This window comes from Rhea americana, unplaced genomic scaffold (genome assembly GCF_003343005.1).
Source record: "Rhea americana isolate MKP2758 unplaced genomic scaffold, rheAme1 scaffold_164, whole genome shotgun sequence".
Classification (NCBI taxonomy): domain Eukaryota; kingdom Metazoa; phylum Chordata; class Aves; order Rheiformes; family Rheidae; genus Rhea; species Rhea americana.
The window spans coordinates 761,806-778,695 of record NW_028185750.1 but is presented as its reverse complement, the minus strand read 5'-3'; the positions used below and the strand labels follow the sequence as shown (position 1 = coordinate 778,695).

Genomic DNA, 16,890 nt, shown 5'->3' with positions numbered 1-16,890 from the left:
GCCCTCCTCTGACTTTGTCAAGCATTTCTGTTAATAGTGTATGAACACCATCTGGAGTCTAGTTCTCTGGGACCTGGCGCCTTTGAGCTTTAAACCATCCTTCCCACCCCGGATTCTATCACTACCCTACACTCACTCTTTAGCACTGCCAGAGGGAAGCAAACAGACAGTAATTGTAAAGACAGGAAACACATCTGTCAACTTACACTAATTCTTGCTGCCAGCAGGCATATCTTGAAATGCATGCTACAACAGCACGGCAAACGTGAACGTGCCGACCCTGCACTCACTGCTAAGGCAACTTGCAAAAGAAAATCCACTTTTCTAGAACCATTCCCAAATGATCTTTCTGCATGAGTTACTCAGCAAGAAGTGAAACCTAAACTGTGCCTACTTGTTTATTTTTAACGAGCACAACGCCCTTTACAGGCAAGAGCCTGCCATCTTTATGCCAGTACTTAAGAGTCCAGTACGGCTAAGAAATTGCAACTGCCTGTTTTAAGAACGAGAGGAGAACTGGGAAGGAAACCAGTCACTTCACACACACACTGCATGAAAGCTTAGGACAGGAAGGTAATGAGAAGAGATGCTCTACAGAGAAAAAAAGCATTTGCATCCACATCCTTCTCCTCATCTCAATAGCCAGCTGACTGCATGCTGCAGCCTTATCCAGTATTACTGCACAGACAGCTTATGCTTTTCTACGGAAGTCTCGAAAGCAGCCGAGCTTTCAGAATGAGCCCGAAGCAAAGCTCTTCAGCAGTCGCGCTGTGAAGATAGCAACCTGTGAGGAGACACGCTGGCATCGCTTTCAGCAGCCTCGCTGGGATGGTTTCCCTCTCCCAGGCTGCACGCTGACTTTCCGCTACAGAAGCTCATTGCTAGGAGTCACTTGGTCACCCTAAGCCACTTCTACAACTGATCACAGCTGCACACCCGGCCTTCCAAACAGCTGTTTGCACACCAAATACCAGAAAACTTTCTGCTCTGCAGTTTGTATAACAGAAGATACATGCTTTGAGTAAGAGCCCTATAAAAGACAGCTTTTCTTGATAGAGCGATTTTATATTGATAGACTCTCAAGTATGTCTTCTGATCTGGCTCCAATGTTGAGTATTGCTATCGTATTAGCACTAATGGTCCCAACAGCCTCCTCTCCACCTCAGCCACAGCTTCCAAAGTGCCCGGGATCAACGCAACCTGCGCAGGAGCCTAAGTGTGCTTTGGTGACACTGTATGTGAAGCAACCTCTGTGTCCACRGACACGGTCAGATAATCTGCTCTTTATCCCTGCAGCTGAGTGACTCAGGCTTCAGCACAGATGGACAGCAGTGGCTCAGAGGACAGTACCACACTAGCCCCAGGGAGACCATAGGCACTGTTTAAATTTGTGAGCGAAACACCTCAAAGTTCAGGCAAACTGAWCTCCTAGCAGCCTTCCCTAAGTGATACTCACCTTAGCGCAGCTAACTCAAACCTGTGCTGTGGGCAAAACCCTGCACCCAACCCAGCCAGCATCTCCCCCAGAGCACAGGGCAGCTCCCAAGAGACGTGGCTGCAGCCCGCAGTGGAGCCCATGCCTGCCGCCTGCTTCTGCCGAGTGATGCTGCTCACCGTCTTGTGCGCAGACCTGGCACCCAAGTACCACAGCACCTCTCCCYGACAAGCCAAATGCCTTAAGCTTAGTGCATTTACAAGTTAACAGGTTGCCAGTGAGAGTGCTTCCTGGTCAACTTATTTTTTCCATTTGCTGTTTATAGAAAAGCTGGCAGAGTTCAAGTACCAAAATGGCGGAGACTAGACCACAGCTTCTAGACGCAAAATTCCTCTCCAGTCTTCTTCCTCTGCTCCTTTTATCTTTTTGCACCACTCTCTCTAGTTTTTGTCCCGCTATTCTCTCACACCCCACTTGGCTATATGCACATTTCAAGCCCCCGACAGACACCAGGTGGTACTTCTCTGCCTATAGCTGTACGTCCACAGGCAGCTGCCACCATAAACCCCAGCAGCCAAGACGTTCTCAGCATTGGCACAGTCCCTCTTATGGTGAAGTAACAGATTGTCTGCTAACTGCCGCATGTTGTATTTTCTCTGTATCCTGTCTTGTGCTCCTCACAACTCCGTTGAAGATTAAAACAAAGACCCAAAAAGGATATGGTGAACATCTAAAATTACATTAGCTATTTCCTTTCAAACAAGAGGCAATTAGAACTGAAAAATAAGATGAGAAAAACAGCTGGCTTGTCTGCATAGGAAAAGAATCTTAAAAACAAAAACAACTCAGCTCAAAGGCCCAGTACAAAATCAACAGGGGTGATTGCCACTGAACTGAAACACAATAGAGCAAGCACGCAYAGCGACGATTTGTGGTATAGCTGGGTTTAACTACTGTTCTCCATCTACTGCTTTCATAAGCAATAAAATTAACCAAACTTTCAAAAATCCCCTATACAGCTGCTGTGTTGATGCTTATTGTACTAAGCTAAATAAGCTTCCTTCCCTCTCGCTACTTATTAAAGAATCTTCTTTCCTTCTTCTTACATACTTCGTAACTGAAGACTTCATAAACAAAACTTTAAGCACTGTTTTATGGTATGATATTTTAAGGGAAAGGAAGGGAAGGAGAAGGTTTTCCCACGCTTCATTGTTGTACTTTGCCAGTGCAACAGGCTTCCAGTACCAAAATACTCCCTGCACTGAGAGATCTTCTTTTCTGTCTTAATTTAGCTTGCTGATATTCAGGCACCACAAAAACAGGTTCTTTAGACAACCATAAATGTACCCAAGACATTCTCTCTAGCTGCCCTCTGTTCCACCTGAGATGTTGGGGGCTTTTCCTCAGGGGTCCCCGTCCCTTGAAGGGGGGAGGTAGCTCACTGTATCCCCACCATAAAGAGCTCCTGCAATAATGTTCCCAATTTACCTTTTCAGAATAATGTTCAGCTGGAAGAGGTGGATAGTCACATTGCTCTATTTTTTGGCAAAGAGAAAACAGGTTCATTTTATCTCCATAGAAAGGACTCTGAAGAGCTGCCATCTGGAAGGAAAAAGAGAAAATATTTCAGAAATGTAAAGGATTTAATAGCCCTCAGTATGAYTGATTTGCTAGAACAAATTTTCTTCTTTGACAGCGAGCAAACGATTATGTTGCTCTTGGAGAGTCTTTGCAAGCCAAAGTTCCTCTGAGAGCATGACAGTTTGCACACTGTTTAGCGGCTGTTGCCAGATGCACCAAGCTTCTGGATGCCCGACCGCCTCTCCAACGCAGTCGGCATAAGCAGAGGCCGTACTTGTACCGACAGGCAAGCAGGCAGCAGCAGTACACGGCTCCTCCTGTCACAGCACACCCCGTCCAAATGAAAGAAATGAGAGTCCGTACTTGCACTGGGGCATCACCCCCTGCAGCCCCCAGTACTGTGTTTTCCTGTGCTGCGGGCACATGTGCACTCCCGTCCTGGAAAGCAAAATCGCYTTCCCTGCCTGCCCTGCAGAAACTATCTGAAACCAAAGCAAGCAGCCAGCTTAGCAGTACGGAGACTGGAAACCAAGTATGAGCCACCACTGCCCCCTCAAAACAGAACAGGATCACTCATTGCTCTTCCTTGGATCCCACTATACGGGAAAGTCTGTTTTCCTACCACTGTGATTAGTTCGGTCCAAAATGTTTCAGACGTGGGACACCATATGTGTACAGGCAACAGCTCTAGAAATATGCAGGAAAAAAAAAGCACCTATTTTTTTAAATCAAGAAATAGGATATTTTTAACATAGGACAATTATTAGAGCAAGTATTTAGAAACCAACTGGCTCTAAGACTAAGATAATCCATCATAAACATGAGATCTCTTTAGAAAGTAAAAGCTCTTCTGTCTTTGATAACATGTGATGCTTTAAATCTTCCTCCGTTACAACTGTGTTCAGAACAGATGCTTCATCTGCTGTCTGTGTCTCCTAAATTTTTAATAGACTGTTGCAAGAAATAAGTAGATTAGTTCTGGACATTTGGCTAGCTAAAATACAAAGAATCTTAAATATGAATGATCAACTTCAGTCCTAAAAACAAACAGATGAAATATCCCAAAACCAAAAAACAAACAAGAAGAAACCCCATGCCTCTCACCCCCCCTCGTCCCCACAGAAATTTGCTACTTAGGGAAGAGGATCCCAGGCAGATTTTGGAACCAGACTACTGCAACTTCTCCTAATCAACATTTTTTTTCCTCTTTAGATTCTATTTTATGAACCCAATTATTCGCATCTCTAAAAATAGGACAGATTTATGAGATAAACAGAGCATTCACATAGAAAGAAGAGCAAGACAGAAGCCTTTYTGGTGGGAAAAAAATCCTTCCAGGGCATGCAGAGACTCTTTAAAAAGGTATGTTTATATTACACTTAAGTCTCAGGAAGGAAGTTGCATCTTTGAGCATGGAAAATAATTTATCCGGGAAGCTCTTAACCAGGTGGTCTAAATGAACATTAAATCAYGAGCATCAGTAAAACAGACACAGCATTTCTGAACTTACAAAATGTGGTATAAGAGATGTCCATTAAAAGTAAACACTGTGAGTTAAGCACCTTTTTTCTGTTTCTCTTTCGATTCATGAGCCGCAGGGCCACCACGSTGCTGTGCCGAGGCAGCGGCGGGCTTGGGGCCGAGGCTGCCCACCTTCGCGGCCGYCCCCCGGACGGTGCCGGATGGCCGCAGCTCCCCGTTTACACGCTGGGGAAGCGAGAGCGCTAACAGGAGCCGTCCCCACAGGGGAGCGGCCGCGCAGTGCCCCATCTGCCCCTCCAYCCACGATGGCATTCAAGTGCTCCTCGTCGCTCCCGCTGGCTGTCATGCACAGTGCCGCACGACACGCTAATACCTCCTTCTAATGAAGCGCTACCGAGTAATTGCTGATGTTATCTACTCTGTTTAGATCTTTTTAAACCATTCTGCYGCGAGCTGCATCAAATCGGCAAGCTTTTTATACTGAGGCCAGCTGAAGTTGATGCTTCTCACTACGGCTTTAATAGGGGGTTATTTGGTAATTACTCGTCTTTTGCTCATTACCATGCACTGTGAAAGCTATCTGACACACGCAGCGAGCTCCCAGCAGAGCAGTCAATACTAGACCCTCCGCTCTATTATCTTGCRGTTAGAGATCAAAATTGATGGATTATTAATGATTTGGTGATAGAGACACAGCTTTGATTTGGGGGGGTGTGTGAAAATGCTGCATTTGGGCTTGAGTTAGCGCAGCTGGACCCTGCGTGCCGTGCTGCTGGGCGCCCTGCCGCCTCCTGAGCTTCCCCACAGCTCACGCACCTCCAAGGGTTAAGCAAAGCAGGACACACTGAGATCAACCTGACTTGGATTAAAACACAGACAAATTTTTTAAAGGATTTAGAGTTACTACATTTTCCACTTGCTGATTTGCAACACGTACTGGTTTCTTCAGGAAATTAGTGAAAAYAGCCCTCAGCTTCATAGGGTTATCTCACCTAAACGCAAATATTCAGAGGAAAGCAAAGAYTCACAAGGAGTTATGAGCCATATCAAAAGTAATGAAATGACCCGACCATTTTCTACCGTGCCAGCTCTCTAAGACCATTCATCTCCTTATGTGCCTCCAGGCTAAAAYATTTTTCAGGAAGTTCTTCAAGAGGTATTTATCAGATATCCAGAAAYGCTTACAAAGAGCGATTCAGAATATTTTAAGGTATCTAAATTCCACTGAAATACTTGTGGATTGAGTGCATGGTTCCCAAAAAACATCTCGGAAATACTCCAGGCTTGTTACTTCAGAATTTTCCATTTGTAATGCTTCACTTGATGAAGTTCAAAATATGTGCTGTGCCAATGAAAAGTATTATCGTTTGCTGTAGGCAAATTCATTTTCATGAATTTTTGTGCTTGTAACACCAGTGCACAAAAAAAGGGGGTTTTGCAACGCGCACCCTTTTACCTCTCCGTGGTTTTACCAGCCATTATCAACACAGCGGCAATAACGCTACGCAAGTCCTCATACGCTGGAGAGGACCTGGACTGAACACAGGCAGCCAGGCTCCTGAAACGTGCCCTGACGGCAGGCTAAGAGGCTGAACGATGCAGTGCTCATGCCCTCTCAGAAGTTTATGAAGGCAAAAAGGTGAAGTTGTGTCTTCATTACTTAATATACAGTGTCATAATAACAAGATGCCAATCAAGGGGGGAAAAACAAGAGACTCCAATTAAAATTCTATTCTTCAATTAGAGACTTCAATTAGATAGTAAACTGCTATCAATTGGTTAAAATCCACCTGGAGCACCTGCACTCGAGCTCGTTCCAAGACAAAACAGTAAGGTGTGTGCTACGGAAGGAACACAAGTCCATCAGGTGTTGAACAAAGTCCCCTAGATGTCAATACAAAATCAGTACTTCCCATAAGCTCAAATGGGATTTTTCAATTCCCATTAAGATTTCCCTCAAGTTAAATGATTACATGCCAAAGAAAAAGAATGACACAGAAACAACACAGTTTTTTCCAGACTGAACTGATAATACAGGGAATTAAAATCAAAAGGCATGCCATAGCCATTGCAACTAAACCAGCCCAGAATGCAGAGCAGAGAGTAGTCACTATGGGCACTCTAAATATATCACTAACAACAATTTGTGATGCTACCTTTGGGTTTGCTTCTGACATTTGGATTATAACAATTACAACAAGACAGCTAGATCTCCATTTAAAATGACCACCATGCAGTATGACTGGTTAAAAAATATATAGGAATTGCTGTTAGTGTTTAAATTGATCATCTTGCTAGAACTGCTAAAGCCATTGCTTGTAGCTATATTCTGGAAATAAACAACTTATTTTTATYCCCTCCAAGTTATCTTCATGACAGGTTTATACAGGAAGTGAGGGATGAAGACAGTTCCTACTATATTGATAAGATTTAATAAAAATCACTGTGTGATTATCAATGTCAAAGTTAAGTGGTGCTATCTGACATCACATCCCAAACCCCTCAGTGCTCCGTAAGTGAATTCCAGTGGACACACATGTCTCTGAAGGCAATTTGTGCATTAAATCTCTTCAGTTTATCTATACAATYTCTATGAAGAAATATCAGAAGTGACTCATAACCAGACAAACATTATTTTCTTACTTTTAAGCCAAAAGGAAAAACATTTTTATTTCAAGTAATTAGCAGTGATAAAATACAACTCCTTTAAAGAGGAGTTTCAGTTTTTAGTTTCAGATTCTGAAACATTTAGGAAGTCCAGTAGCTGTTCATCTAGTGAATATAAAATTGGTAACTGGCAATTATTTTTTGGAATTTACAAGATCTCACAGCTCTTGTTCACAAAGTAAAGGCTTGCCTACGTAGGAAGTAGATTAAAAATGCTTCATACGCCAAATCTTTCACATATTACTACAGTACCACTACTCCTACCAGAGAATTATGTTTAGTGTGCAATTAAGTCAGCTTCTTGAAATACAAGGAGCATTGAGACTACTGTGCCATAAGGGGACCATATTGCCTGCAACAAAAACATATCTTAGTGCAATGCTAAATATTTCTCTCTGCATAAATCTGGAATACCATCTCCAGTAGAGCTCAGTCTCAGAAATGACTCAGAGCAGCCTGGTAAAGAAGTTGCTCCATACACCAAAGCAGCAAGAAAGTAGCRGTGCCCACCCTAGGTGACTACAACTACAGCAGATGCACTTGGCAAGTGCTACGCAGCCCRGCACAGCAGCAGCCAGCAGTCTTAAACTGAAAATTCCTGTTCAGACCAAATACATAAAACGTACTAAATAATAAATTACTTGGAGTCCAGGTTTCCTTACTCCTGCTCCTACATAAAGTAGTATCTGAACTCCATAAAGTAGTACCTGAACTACTTTTCAAATGATATGATCACATACAGTTATAGTGCATCATTGCAGTTTTTAATAGCTTATTAGAAGCATTACAAACAAAACYATCCTTCATCAAAAACGCCATCTTTTAAACCATTTGTTGCTGCTGCTTCAAGATTTTATTAAAAGGCACTTGAATTATTTCACTAGAAGTAGCAARAATTTGAGGACAGAGAAATATGCAGTTTGAGCTCACAATTTTCCATTTATGATAATGATTATGATTTCTTTGCAGTGTTTAGCCTTCCTCTTATCTCATGGAATTTCAACAACAAATYAGTGATACGATAACCTTCGTCTCTAGCATCTCCACTGAAGTCAATTTACTCCATAACAGATCTAATAGCTATTTGCTCTAATACTACTAATAGCAATGCCGGGACATTATGCTGCTTGTGGTCATTTATGAGGCATTTGTTACATCCAGGTAACTCTTTTTCCTTAACTAAACTCTATGGCATATCAAGCGTCCAGGAAGTCAGTAAATGTGAACTGCCTGTCTAAAGAGCCTTTACCTTATTGTGGAAATAGAGACTTTGCATGGATACTGGTAGGAGTATAGAAGAAATGCCTACTTTTTTTTTTAGGAACATTTTTAGGATCACATACAAATCCGTAAGTGTATCCAGGCCAACTGTGCTGCTGCTCTGTGTGAGAAGCAAGGGGCTGTTAGACACGACCAGCACTGCACTCCTCCCAAAGACTGCCCAATCCCTCTAGCGGGATTGTATCGATTTATTTCATTAAGTTCCCAGCACCAATCTCTCTCTCTGAAGACGCAAACCACGTGGCACTTGCACGCTCTGCCAACAAATAAATCGGCACCTACTGAACGATATGACTCAGGGCTTTGCACTACACTAACAGTAGGTTACCTCCTGTAACAAGCATTTAGTTATGTTAGATAAGTACCCTTGCAGAAGTATATAAATAACGACAAGCACTCAACTCCAGCTGGGGAAAGCTGTGTGCTTTTAAGGGGAAGTTGCTTCCATACCACCTTGTCCCAGAAGACTCATTTCAACAGCAAGTTGAAGTACCTGCTAATTGTAACTGTTTTCACATCTGATAGGTTCGAAAAACACATTTCTGTTTATTCTCCTATTCCACGTGGTTATGAAAAGTTGCAGTGAGAAGCACAATTTCATCATTTCACATAAAGTAACACAGGAAAGCACAACTCTGACATTTGGAGGGCTATTAGTCAAAGAAGATGTGAGCAGTACTCTTGTAATTAAATAACCTAGGGAGCTTTAATTCTTTGAGAAGGGATAAAAACCTTCTAAATGTTGACCATACACTTTCACTTTAATTCAAATGTGTGTCATACATTTAAGATTAAGATTAGACTTTAAGTGAATACAGTATTTCTCAAGAGTCCTTGATCCCAGCTGAAAATTTAATCACAAAACTCAAAGTACTTATAAGTACTATAAAATCACAGCATTCACTTTTAAAATCAGTTTAGTTGCTTTAAGAAAGAAGTTATAAAATAGGCATGTAGTTCATACCAAATGTGGCTGCTGTGTGCTGTACAGTTGGCTATAAGATAATATACAATTAAAAAATATTCCATCTAAATTCTAATCAAATCACAGAAGCAATGATTTCACATTACACAGAAATTCTATTTTTCTTTATCAAAAGTTCTAGAAATTAAAGTAGTCCAATTGCTCACAATTCAATTTAACAAACCAGTAGCTTACATTCACATAAAATTTTCTATTTTTTAAACAAATGCGGTATGCAGGAGAAACGAATATGCTATGCCAGTAAACTGGCTTATAAACTGGCTATATGCAGGAGAAACGAATATGCTATGCCAGCAAACTGGTCCACATCCTCAGCATGCCCTGAAACCCACTAAATTAACTTGGCCTAAGTGCTGTACTGTATATCACGATCTCTTGGTTGTGAATGCTCAAAAAGCACACGAAAGAATTAATTTTCTGTAAGGTTTCCCAACAACTAAACTAAAATAAGTTTGAGCTACTGTAATTTCTGTTTCACTCTATTGTGTGGTTAAGACAAACTGGAAAAAAAAGTTAGAAGGTATTTACCTCATACAATAAACAGCCCAAAGACCAGATATCGGATTTAAAGTTATAGCCATTTTCATGTATTCTTTCTGGGGACATATAGTACGGAGTTCCCACTGTAAAAAAAAAACAAATAAGAAGTAATCATCATCTTAGGAAGTGACAGTACAATCCATATTGTAGAGAAGTTCGCCTTCATTAGAGGAATAGGTTTAGCACAACTAGCTCATTAGAAGATTCACAGAGTAATTCCAAAACAAGTCATGGTTTCAAGAGAATTATTCGTATCCAGAAACAAAAATATAATAATACAAAAAAAATCTGATGACAAGTAAGCATTACTGAAAATATCTTTTTTATTTTTGAAATTTGTGGACAATTTTCTTCCCCTCCCAGTCTTCCAAGCATCTTTGGAATATTTTGCATGTATAGACTGGCCATAGATGATCAATCTCCTCTGGTTCACTAAACAGCATACGAAACTGCAAGTTAGATGTCATGAACATTCATTGCTCAAACAAGAACCTGGTGACAGCGTATCAACCGAACGTTCACTTGACATCTGCCACCCTAGCAGCACGACAGCCCGGCTCRAGGTGTGATGGGGTACCCTTTTAAGAGTTCAGAAGACCACTTACTATAGCAGACAAATGGCGGTAACAAGCCCAACATCAGAAAGGTATTCAAAAACTTTCTGAAAGAATGAAGATGATAATTCCAAACTTTAAAATACTGTTCCAACTTGCAGTCACAGCAGAAGCTGTGGAATTTCTATGTAGTTTCAAAAGTCTGTATTTTAACAAAAGTAACTTATAGCATTTTGGACATGAGTTAGAGGAACTTATTAATAAATTCCTTATCTCAAAAAGACTTTCTCTTCAAAATCCTAAGTAAGTTTCAGTTGTGGTATTGAAAATACAAGACATCCTGGCATTCTCAACTACATCAAATAATCATCAGATACATCATTTAGTAAAACATCCAAGGGCTTTATATGCCATTTTTCCTGCTTCCCCTGCTTGCCCATCTCCTGTCAATTTTTTATTCTTTTCACATTCCAGTGTATCTTTCTGCTAATTAAAGATCTTTTTTCACAAGATGGCAAACGTTTAATTTGTCTGCAACATTCACTTTTCAATTTCTTCATTCGAAATCCTGAGAGTGGACAGCTTAAAGACTCCTAATCACATGAATGAGGATGTCAGAGAGAAGGGGAGCACAGGCACTACCTTCTCCCAGCTTCCCTAAGAGGGGTCCTACACTGAAGGACACCAACTACTAGCGCTGGAAGGCAGTTGGTTCCTGAAGAGCAAAATTCCTGCCCACAGCGCAGATGCAATCCAGCACAGAGCCAGGCTGCTGCTGCCTGCAGGATACCCGACCAAAATAACCTTGGAAACTGTTAGCTTAGACCATGCAGTGTTACGTATACATAGGAATCCAAAACTTTTTTGCATTCTCTTGTCATCCAGAAAACATGAACACAGGCCTGGGTCCCACTGATACAGGCACCGTACAACTCACAGGACAGAAAGATGTTTACAGCCCCAAAGAACTCACAAAGCCAGAATACCAAAGAGACGTGGTCAGGTGTGGGCAGCACCGGAGAGTAAGACAACACTAGCTCGCAGTACACCAGCAGCCTAACAGGAGTCAGAAATTAGAGAAGTATAAAAATCTTCTCTTGGGCAATTCAGTCAAAGAGCATTGGTTTGAAATTAGTACTGTCAGTGYTGAAATGCAACTATCCAGTTTCTTCCAAAGCATTCCCTAGCTTGCCCAATCATTCCCAATCTTATGGGTCTTACTGGAAGTACGGGTGCAATGCACATGCCATTCCCAAGGGCTTTGCCACATTCTGACACTGTCTGTCTTCTGTGGGGTAAACTGGGATCATGTTGCACCAGCTACTCCACAGTAAATGCCCATGGCATTTTCCTTCTCTAGGGTGAAAATTAAGACAGCTTAAATAAAAAACACTAATCTTTATTCTATCTTCTGGTTATGCATTTAAATACGCTTGAGTCTACTAAATCTTAACAACATTTACTCAGAGCTATTCRGAAATGCAATGTATATAGTGAAATGAATGCCCTGACATTGGTGTGAAACGTAAGAAGTTACAGAAATACAGTTATTGCAGCACTGCTTACCAAAATAGACCAAATAACCAAGAAAGGGGACCACTTCTCTGACTAGCTCATTTATTTGGTCCCTTAGGAAATTTCACTCATCGGGTGCCTTATATGATAAACTCAGCTTGCATTTACAGGTCATTCAAATAAGCAATTACTTTACTTTCAGCATGGAGGTACCTTAATGAGAAATTATTTTTTWAAATTCTACGCAAACTGCATGACAGGAAACATAACAACCCAGAGATTAAAACTGTGTATGGCAGAACTAGCATGGGAATGCAACACTTTCCTCCTATAGCCATCAGCTCAGTAATACTGTATCCAGTCTAGAAATATACCAAATTGACGCTGTCCCAGATCAGGCTAGCTCAAAATGCCAGCAAAGGCCTCTGTGTGGGGGTGCCATCAGGCTTCTGCCCACGGTTAACGAATTTCTAACTGTATGGAATAACTCTACAGACCACCACATTCAAAGAATCCAATACTTTTTATGGYTCTCTCTCATTTACATGTAAAATGTACATAATGGGACAGCACAGCCTGCAACCAATTCCCATATTTTTTGCAAAGCTCTGTGAAAGAACTACATTTGGTTTTAATAGCTTTGAATCATTACGTGAAGTTCTTTTTAAGGACTGTTTCGTAAGACTCCACTAAACACCGATGTGCAAGACACTTCCCTACCTTTTAACTCCTCAACTCTGCTTTTCTCAGATCTGTCAAGAAAGCTAAAGTGGCAGCAAAAGCAGGAATCGCGCTAGCCCTGATAGCAATGAAAGGAGCTGAGGATGGGTGCATCAGAGCACGTAGAAGCAGCAGGAGCAAACACAAAGATCATGCCAACTTTTACTCCCACAAGCTTTCGTGCTTTGGAGTACTTGGTGCTCGTGGTGGCCTCCAGCCTTAGCTGTTCTTGCTCGCAGTTATTCTGGGTCACTGCGCGATAAGCTCAGAGCAAATAATAACGTGTGGGCTCTAAAGTTATGGCCTTGCCTTCCACGATATTCAGCAGGCTATGTTCAATTTAAAATTGTCGTTTTCGATAATGCCATAAAACGACCTTCGATCGAAGCAGAATGACAAGGGTTTATAATACGGATGAGTGCGTTATAGCCTGTATCTGATTTTTTGTGCATTAGTCTGTTCCATTATATTAAATAGGTCTGTGGAGCAGCCCACGCCTGAGCTGATTTTACGAAGCCTACCTTGCACATTTACCTATCATTACTGCAGTGTTGTCAGCAAATATATGAACAAGCAGGTCTCTGCGTTTCAAAACTGATGCATTAATTTTTAAGTAACTGTCATGATAAAAGACTGACAAGCCCAATTCTCTTTATGGCCTGTCCAACATTATGTGGGAATCTCCTGTAATGAGCATCTTCTAGAAAACCGCACAAGACTTCCAAAGTAATCAGCCAGGGCTCACCAATGCATTACATTAGTCAATTTGACAGAATAGTCTAATCGGAGACTATTAATCAGAAACTTTCTTTGGCATTTGCCCTGCTGAAAATACAAAATATTGTTCAGATTCAATACCAATCACCAGCTGGCAGTGTAGTGCCTTTAAAGTTACAAAGGTTGCAAAACTTTACAGAAGATTATGACTAATTAAGCATCTTCTCGTTCTATTCCTAAAAGTCTGAGCACTTCACTTGAATATCAGCCCACTTCAGAGATACCAGAACAGCACTGCTTCCTACTCCCCTAAGCACTGTCTGTGCACCACAGCTGAAACACCCACTGCACCAGAACATCTCCGGGAACCGTGCAACACCCGAGTGAAGGAAATGCTAATTATTCTGAGTTAGATTAAGAGCTAAGTCTCTTGTTTYGCCACAAAACTACAAAGCCAAGGCAGCAAAGTTATTCCAGAAATAGAATTCAAATTCTCTTCCTCTCATAGTTTGAATCACAAAACCTGTGTGATTATAGCAACCAGTGAGCATCAATACACTGAGCTGAACCCCCAAATCTGCCACAGAACTGCTCCCGTACGTCCTTCGCTAAATAAGGAAAATTATGCTCACCCACTTTGCAAAGGTTTTTCAGCTTGAATGAGAAGTGTTTTTTTTCTTGTCATGAGTGACAGTTGCTGAGTTATTAGTACACATTCCCACAGCACAACTGTGTCTCCTCTTGCGTACAGAGCTCCATCCTGGGCAAGCACAGGTTCTCCAGGTACCAACGCTTCCCGTGAAACTTGCACTTAGCTCCTCATAGATAGAAAAAGAAGAAATCCAAGTTGTTCGCGTAGGAGCCTCTCTCCAACACGTTCGCATTCGCTGAACTGAAGGCACCGCAGACTTGTCTCTCGCAGCAACAGTCCCCACGCTGTTTGGCAGACTGTCGCTAGACTGATTCTGTGCAAAGTATTTCCAAATACTTTAAGAGGTTCTGTTTTTTAAAAAATGCTATAAAATACAGGCATCTCTTGAAATTGCTCCAACTCCAGAGTCATATTTGCCTTCAACATATGAGGAACCACTGATAAGGAAAGTTTCTATTCTTTCACATTCACCAGTACCTTCCAGCTAATCTTTAATACGGAGCTGCACAGTGTTTCTGAATCTATCACTTTTCTTTCTCACAGCAGGCAACACAGCTCCGAATATGAAAGAACCTAACAAATTCTGACCTTTATTGTATCTTTACAGAGTATTCCCAGTTTCAAACCAAGAGATATCAGAGCACAGCACAGGCCTCAAAGGGGTGATGTTGATTAAAGCACTCCTCCTTTCTAGAGATGTTCTACTCCTGTCAAAACAAACTTCACAATGTTTTGAAATACTTGTGATTTTTGAAATATGTTCATTACATATGAAAAAGGCAAAAAAATATGCTCAAAAAACCTGAGGTACCATCCATGAATAATGTGGTTGTTAAAACAAAAAAMCACACTTTGAATGAATAATTTAAAAAACTCAGAACTAGAAGCTTAACTTCAGCATGCAAAACTTACGGCCACATGTTTTAATATGTTTTAATATGTTTCAGCAATATCAGTGATACAAATACAGCAGGGAAGAAATTCTACTTGGAAACATAACTTGCAGGTTATCAAGAAACATTTACAGCATTATTTAACCATTTCATAAGTATTGATGTCTGCAAGTTTTCAATACTTAGGGTAATTAAATGCTCATTAGCAAGAAGGTCAAGATCTTTTCCTAGAAGAAGAATCTGTCATATTTTCAGGAGAGGTAACCTCGTCCTAGTCTTCTGCAATCTATCAATCTATTAAAAACACAAGAACTTTCCGATATTCTCMATCATCAAGGATAAGGTACTTCAGAATAATGAAGAATCATTCAGTAACACAGGTCAGATATGATACAGCTTCTTAGGTTGTTTTTCTTACTTCAGTCATTTATTAGTTACAGAACTGCCACAAGGTTTCCAGGAACCAGCTGGGAGACAAGTGCACTGCCCTAAAATACGCTTTAAATTCCTTCAAATCTCATTGTGAGGTATCCACACTAGTTATTTAAGGAAAAAAAAAATCAGATTAAATCTACTCATTCTTACAGAGAGATTAWATATTATGCATATAGTCCTACAGCTGTTTCTAAGAGAGGTGTTGCTTTAAGCTTTCATAAATTTTTCTTATTAGCATTTAATTACATACGCAACTCTAACAAGTCTTTAGAGTCAATTTTTTTTTCATGTAGGTACTGCAATATTCCTGCAATGATTCTGCAGCAATCCTTTTTTCCACAAATACAGTACTTCATGCATAGACTAAAAGGCCAAATTTTCTCATGATGCAGAAAATACTGGCTATTACAATTCTAGGCAGAGATTTTTAGAGTCCACTTTCTCTTAACAAATAATGTTTTCCAGATCCTTGAAGTAACAGCAGTTTCACTTGGGATGGCAAAATGGCTTCGCAAAAAAAAAAAAAAAAAAAAAGGAAAAAAAGGAAAAAAAAAATGTCAAGCTCACGAGAGCTCCCCTCACAAACACAGAGTTACTCCCTGCTGGCCCTCGTGCCCACCTTGCATCTCTCTGATCCACAGCCACTTGCATCCTCTGATGTGGGAAGGTTTGACTTGTATGTATCCCCCAAAAGGAAAATCTATTCCAAGTTTATTCTTGTCCAAGAATAAAGAACAGATCATCTGCTCCGAAACAAGACTATTCTGGGTAAAAGTATTTTTTTCAAAACACTAAGCCAATTAGAAGCTTGGGATAATGCCAAGCTTATTTGGCTAAAAGTGAGCATTATGCACAGTTTCACAATAAAGTTACCTATGTTAACATTCATGGGAATTCTCTTTATTTATTATAGCTCCTCATAAATCTAAATCTATCAGTTCATTGTTAAGTTTTCCAAAGTCTATTCAGTATTTACATGTTTTCCTACTTACAGTTCTTGTCTTATAACTAAGCAGGTCTTACAGCAAAAGTTTATGACTCGAAATATTTCTAACAAGTACTTTAGAATACTGTTAACCAACAAATTATTTCTCTGGATGCCCACTTTATCAAGAAGCTTAAAATAAATAACARAACAATCAGTTAAACATTAGAAAACACATATTCCTATTCTTTTTAAATCCTGAAAGAAAGTAACAACAACTTGAAACATACTATGCACCATGAGTGGAAAATCAACATAACCCAAACTGTTTGATACCATCCACCCAAACTACAATATCCAAATGTCACTTCACTGGAACTGGGTGCAAAGCCCTGAGTTAAATATAGTCACTTCTTGTAGTGAAACAGGCTGTCAAACAGGTACCATATGGCTCTTCTAGGGAAAAAACACTCATGTAAAAGGAAAAAAAAAAAACAAATGTAATAAA

The 16,890-nt window shown here is 40.6% G+C and overlaps 1 protein-coding gene across 5 annotated transcripts in view; it reads right to left on the bottom strand.

Annotated features, from left to right (window-relative positions):
* NEK6 (NIMA related kinase 6) overlaps positions 1 to 16,890 on the bottom strand; it is a 77,507-nt gene that overhangs the window by 4,861 nt on the left and 55,756 nt on the right. For all 5 annotated transcript variants that reach the window (XM_085300461.1, XM_085300465.1, XM_085300462.1 and 2 more), the window contains exons 8-9: positions 9,960 to 10,054; positions 2,924 to 3,037 (exon numbers count right to left, since the gene is read on the bottom strand). In XM_085300461.1, coding sequence (XP_085156587.1) covers positions 2,924 to 3,037; positions 9,960 to 10,054 — 209 coding nt within the window. The remainder of the gene's footprint in view (positions 1 to 2,923; positions 3,038 to 9,959; positions 10,055 to 16,890) is intronic.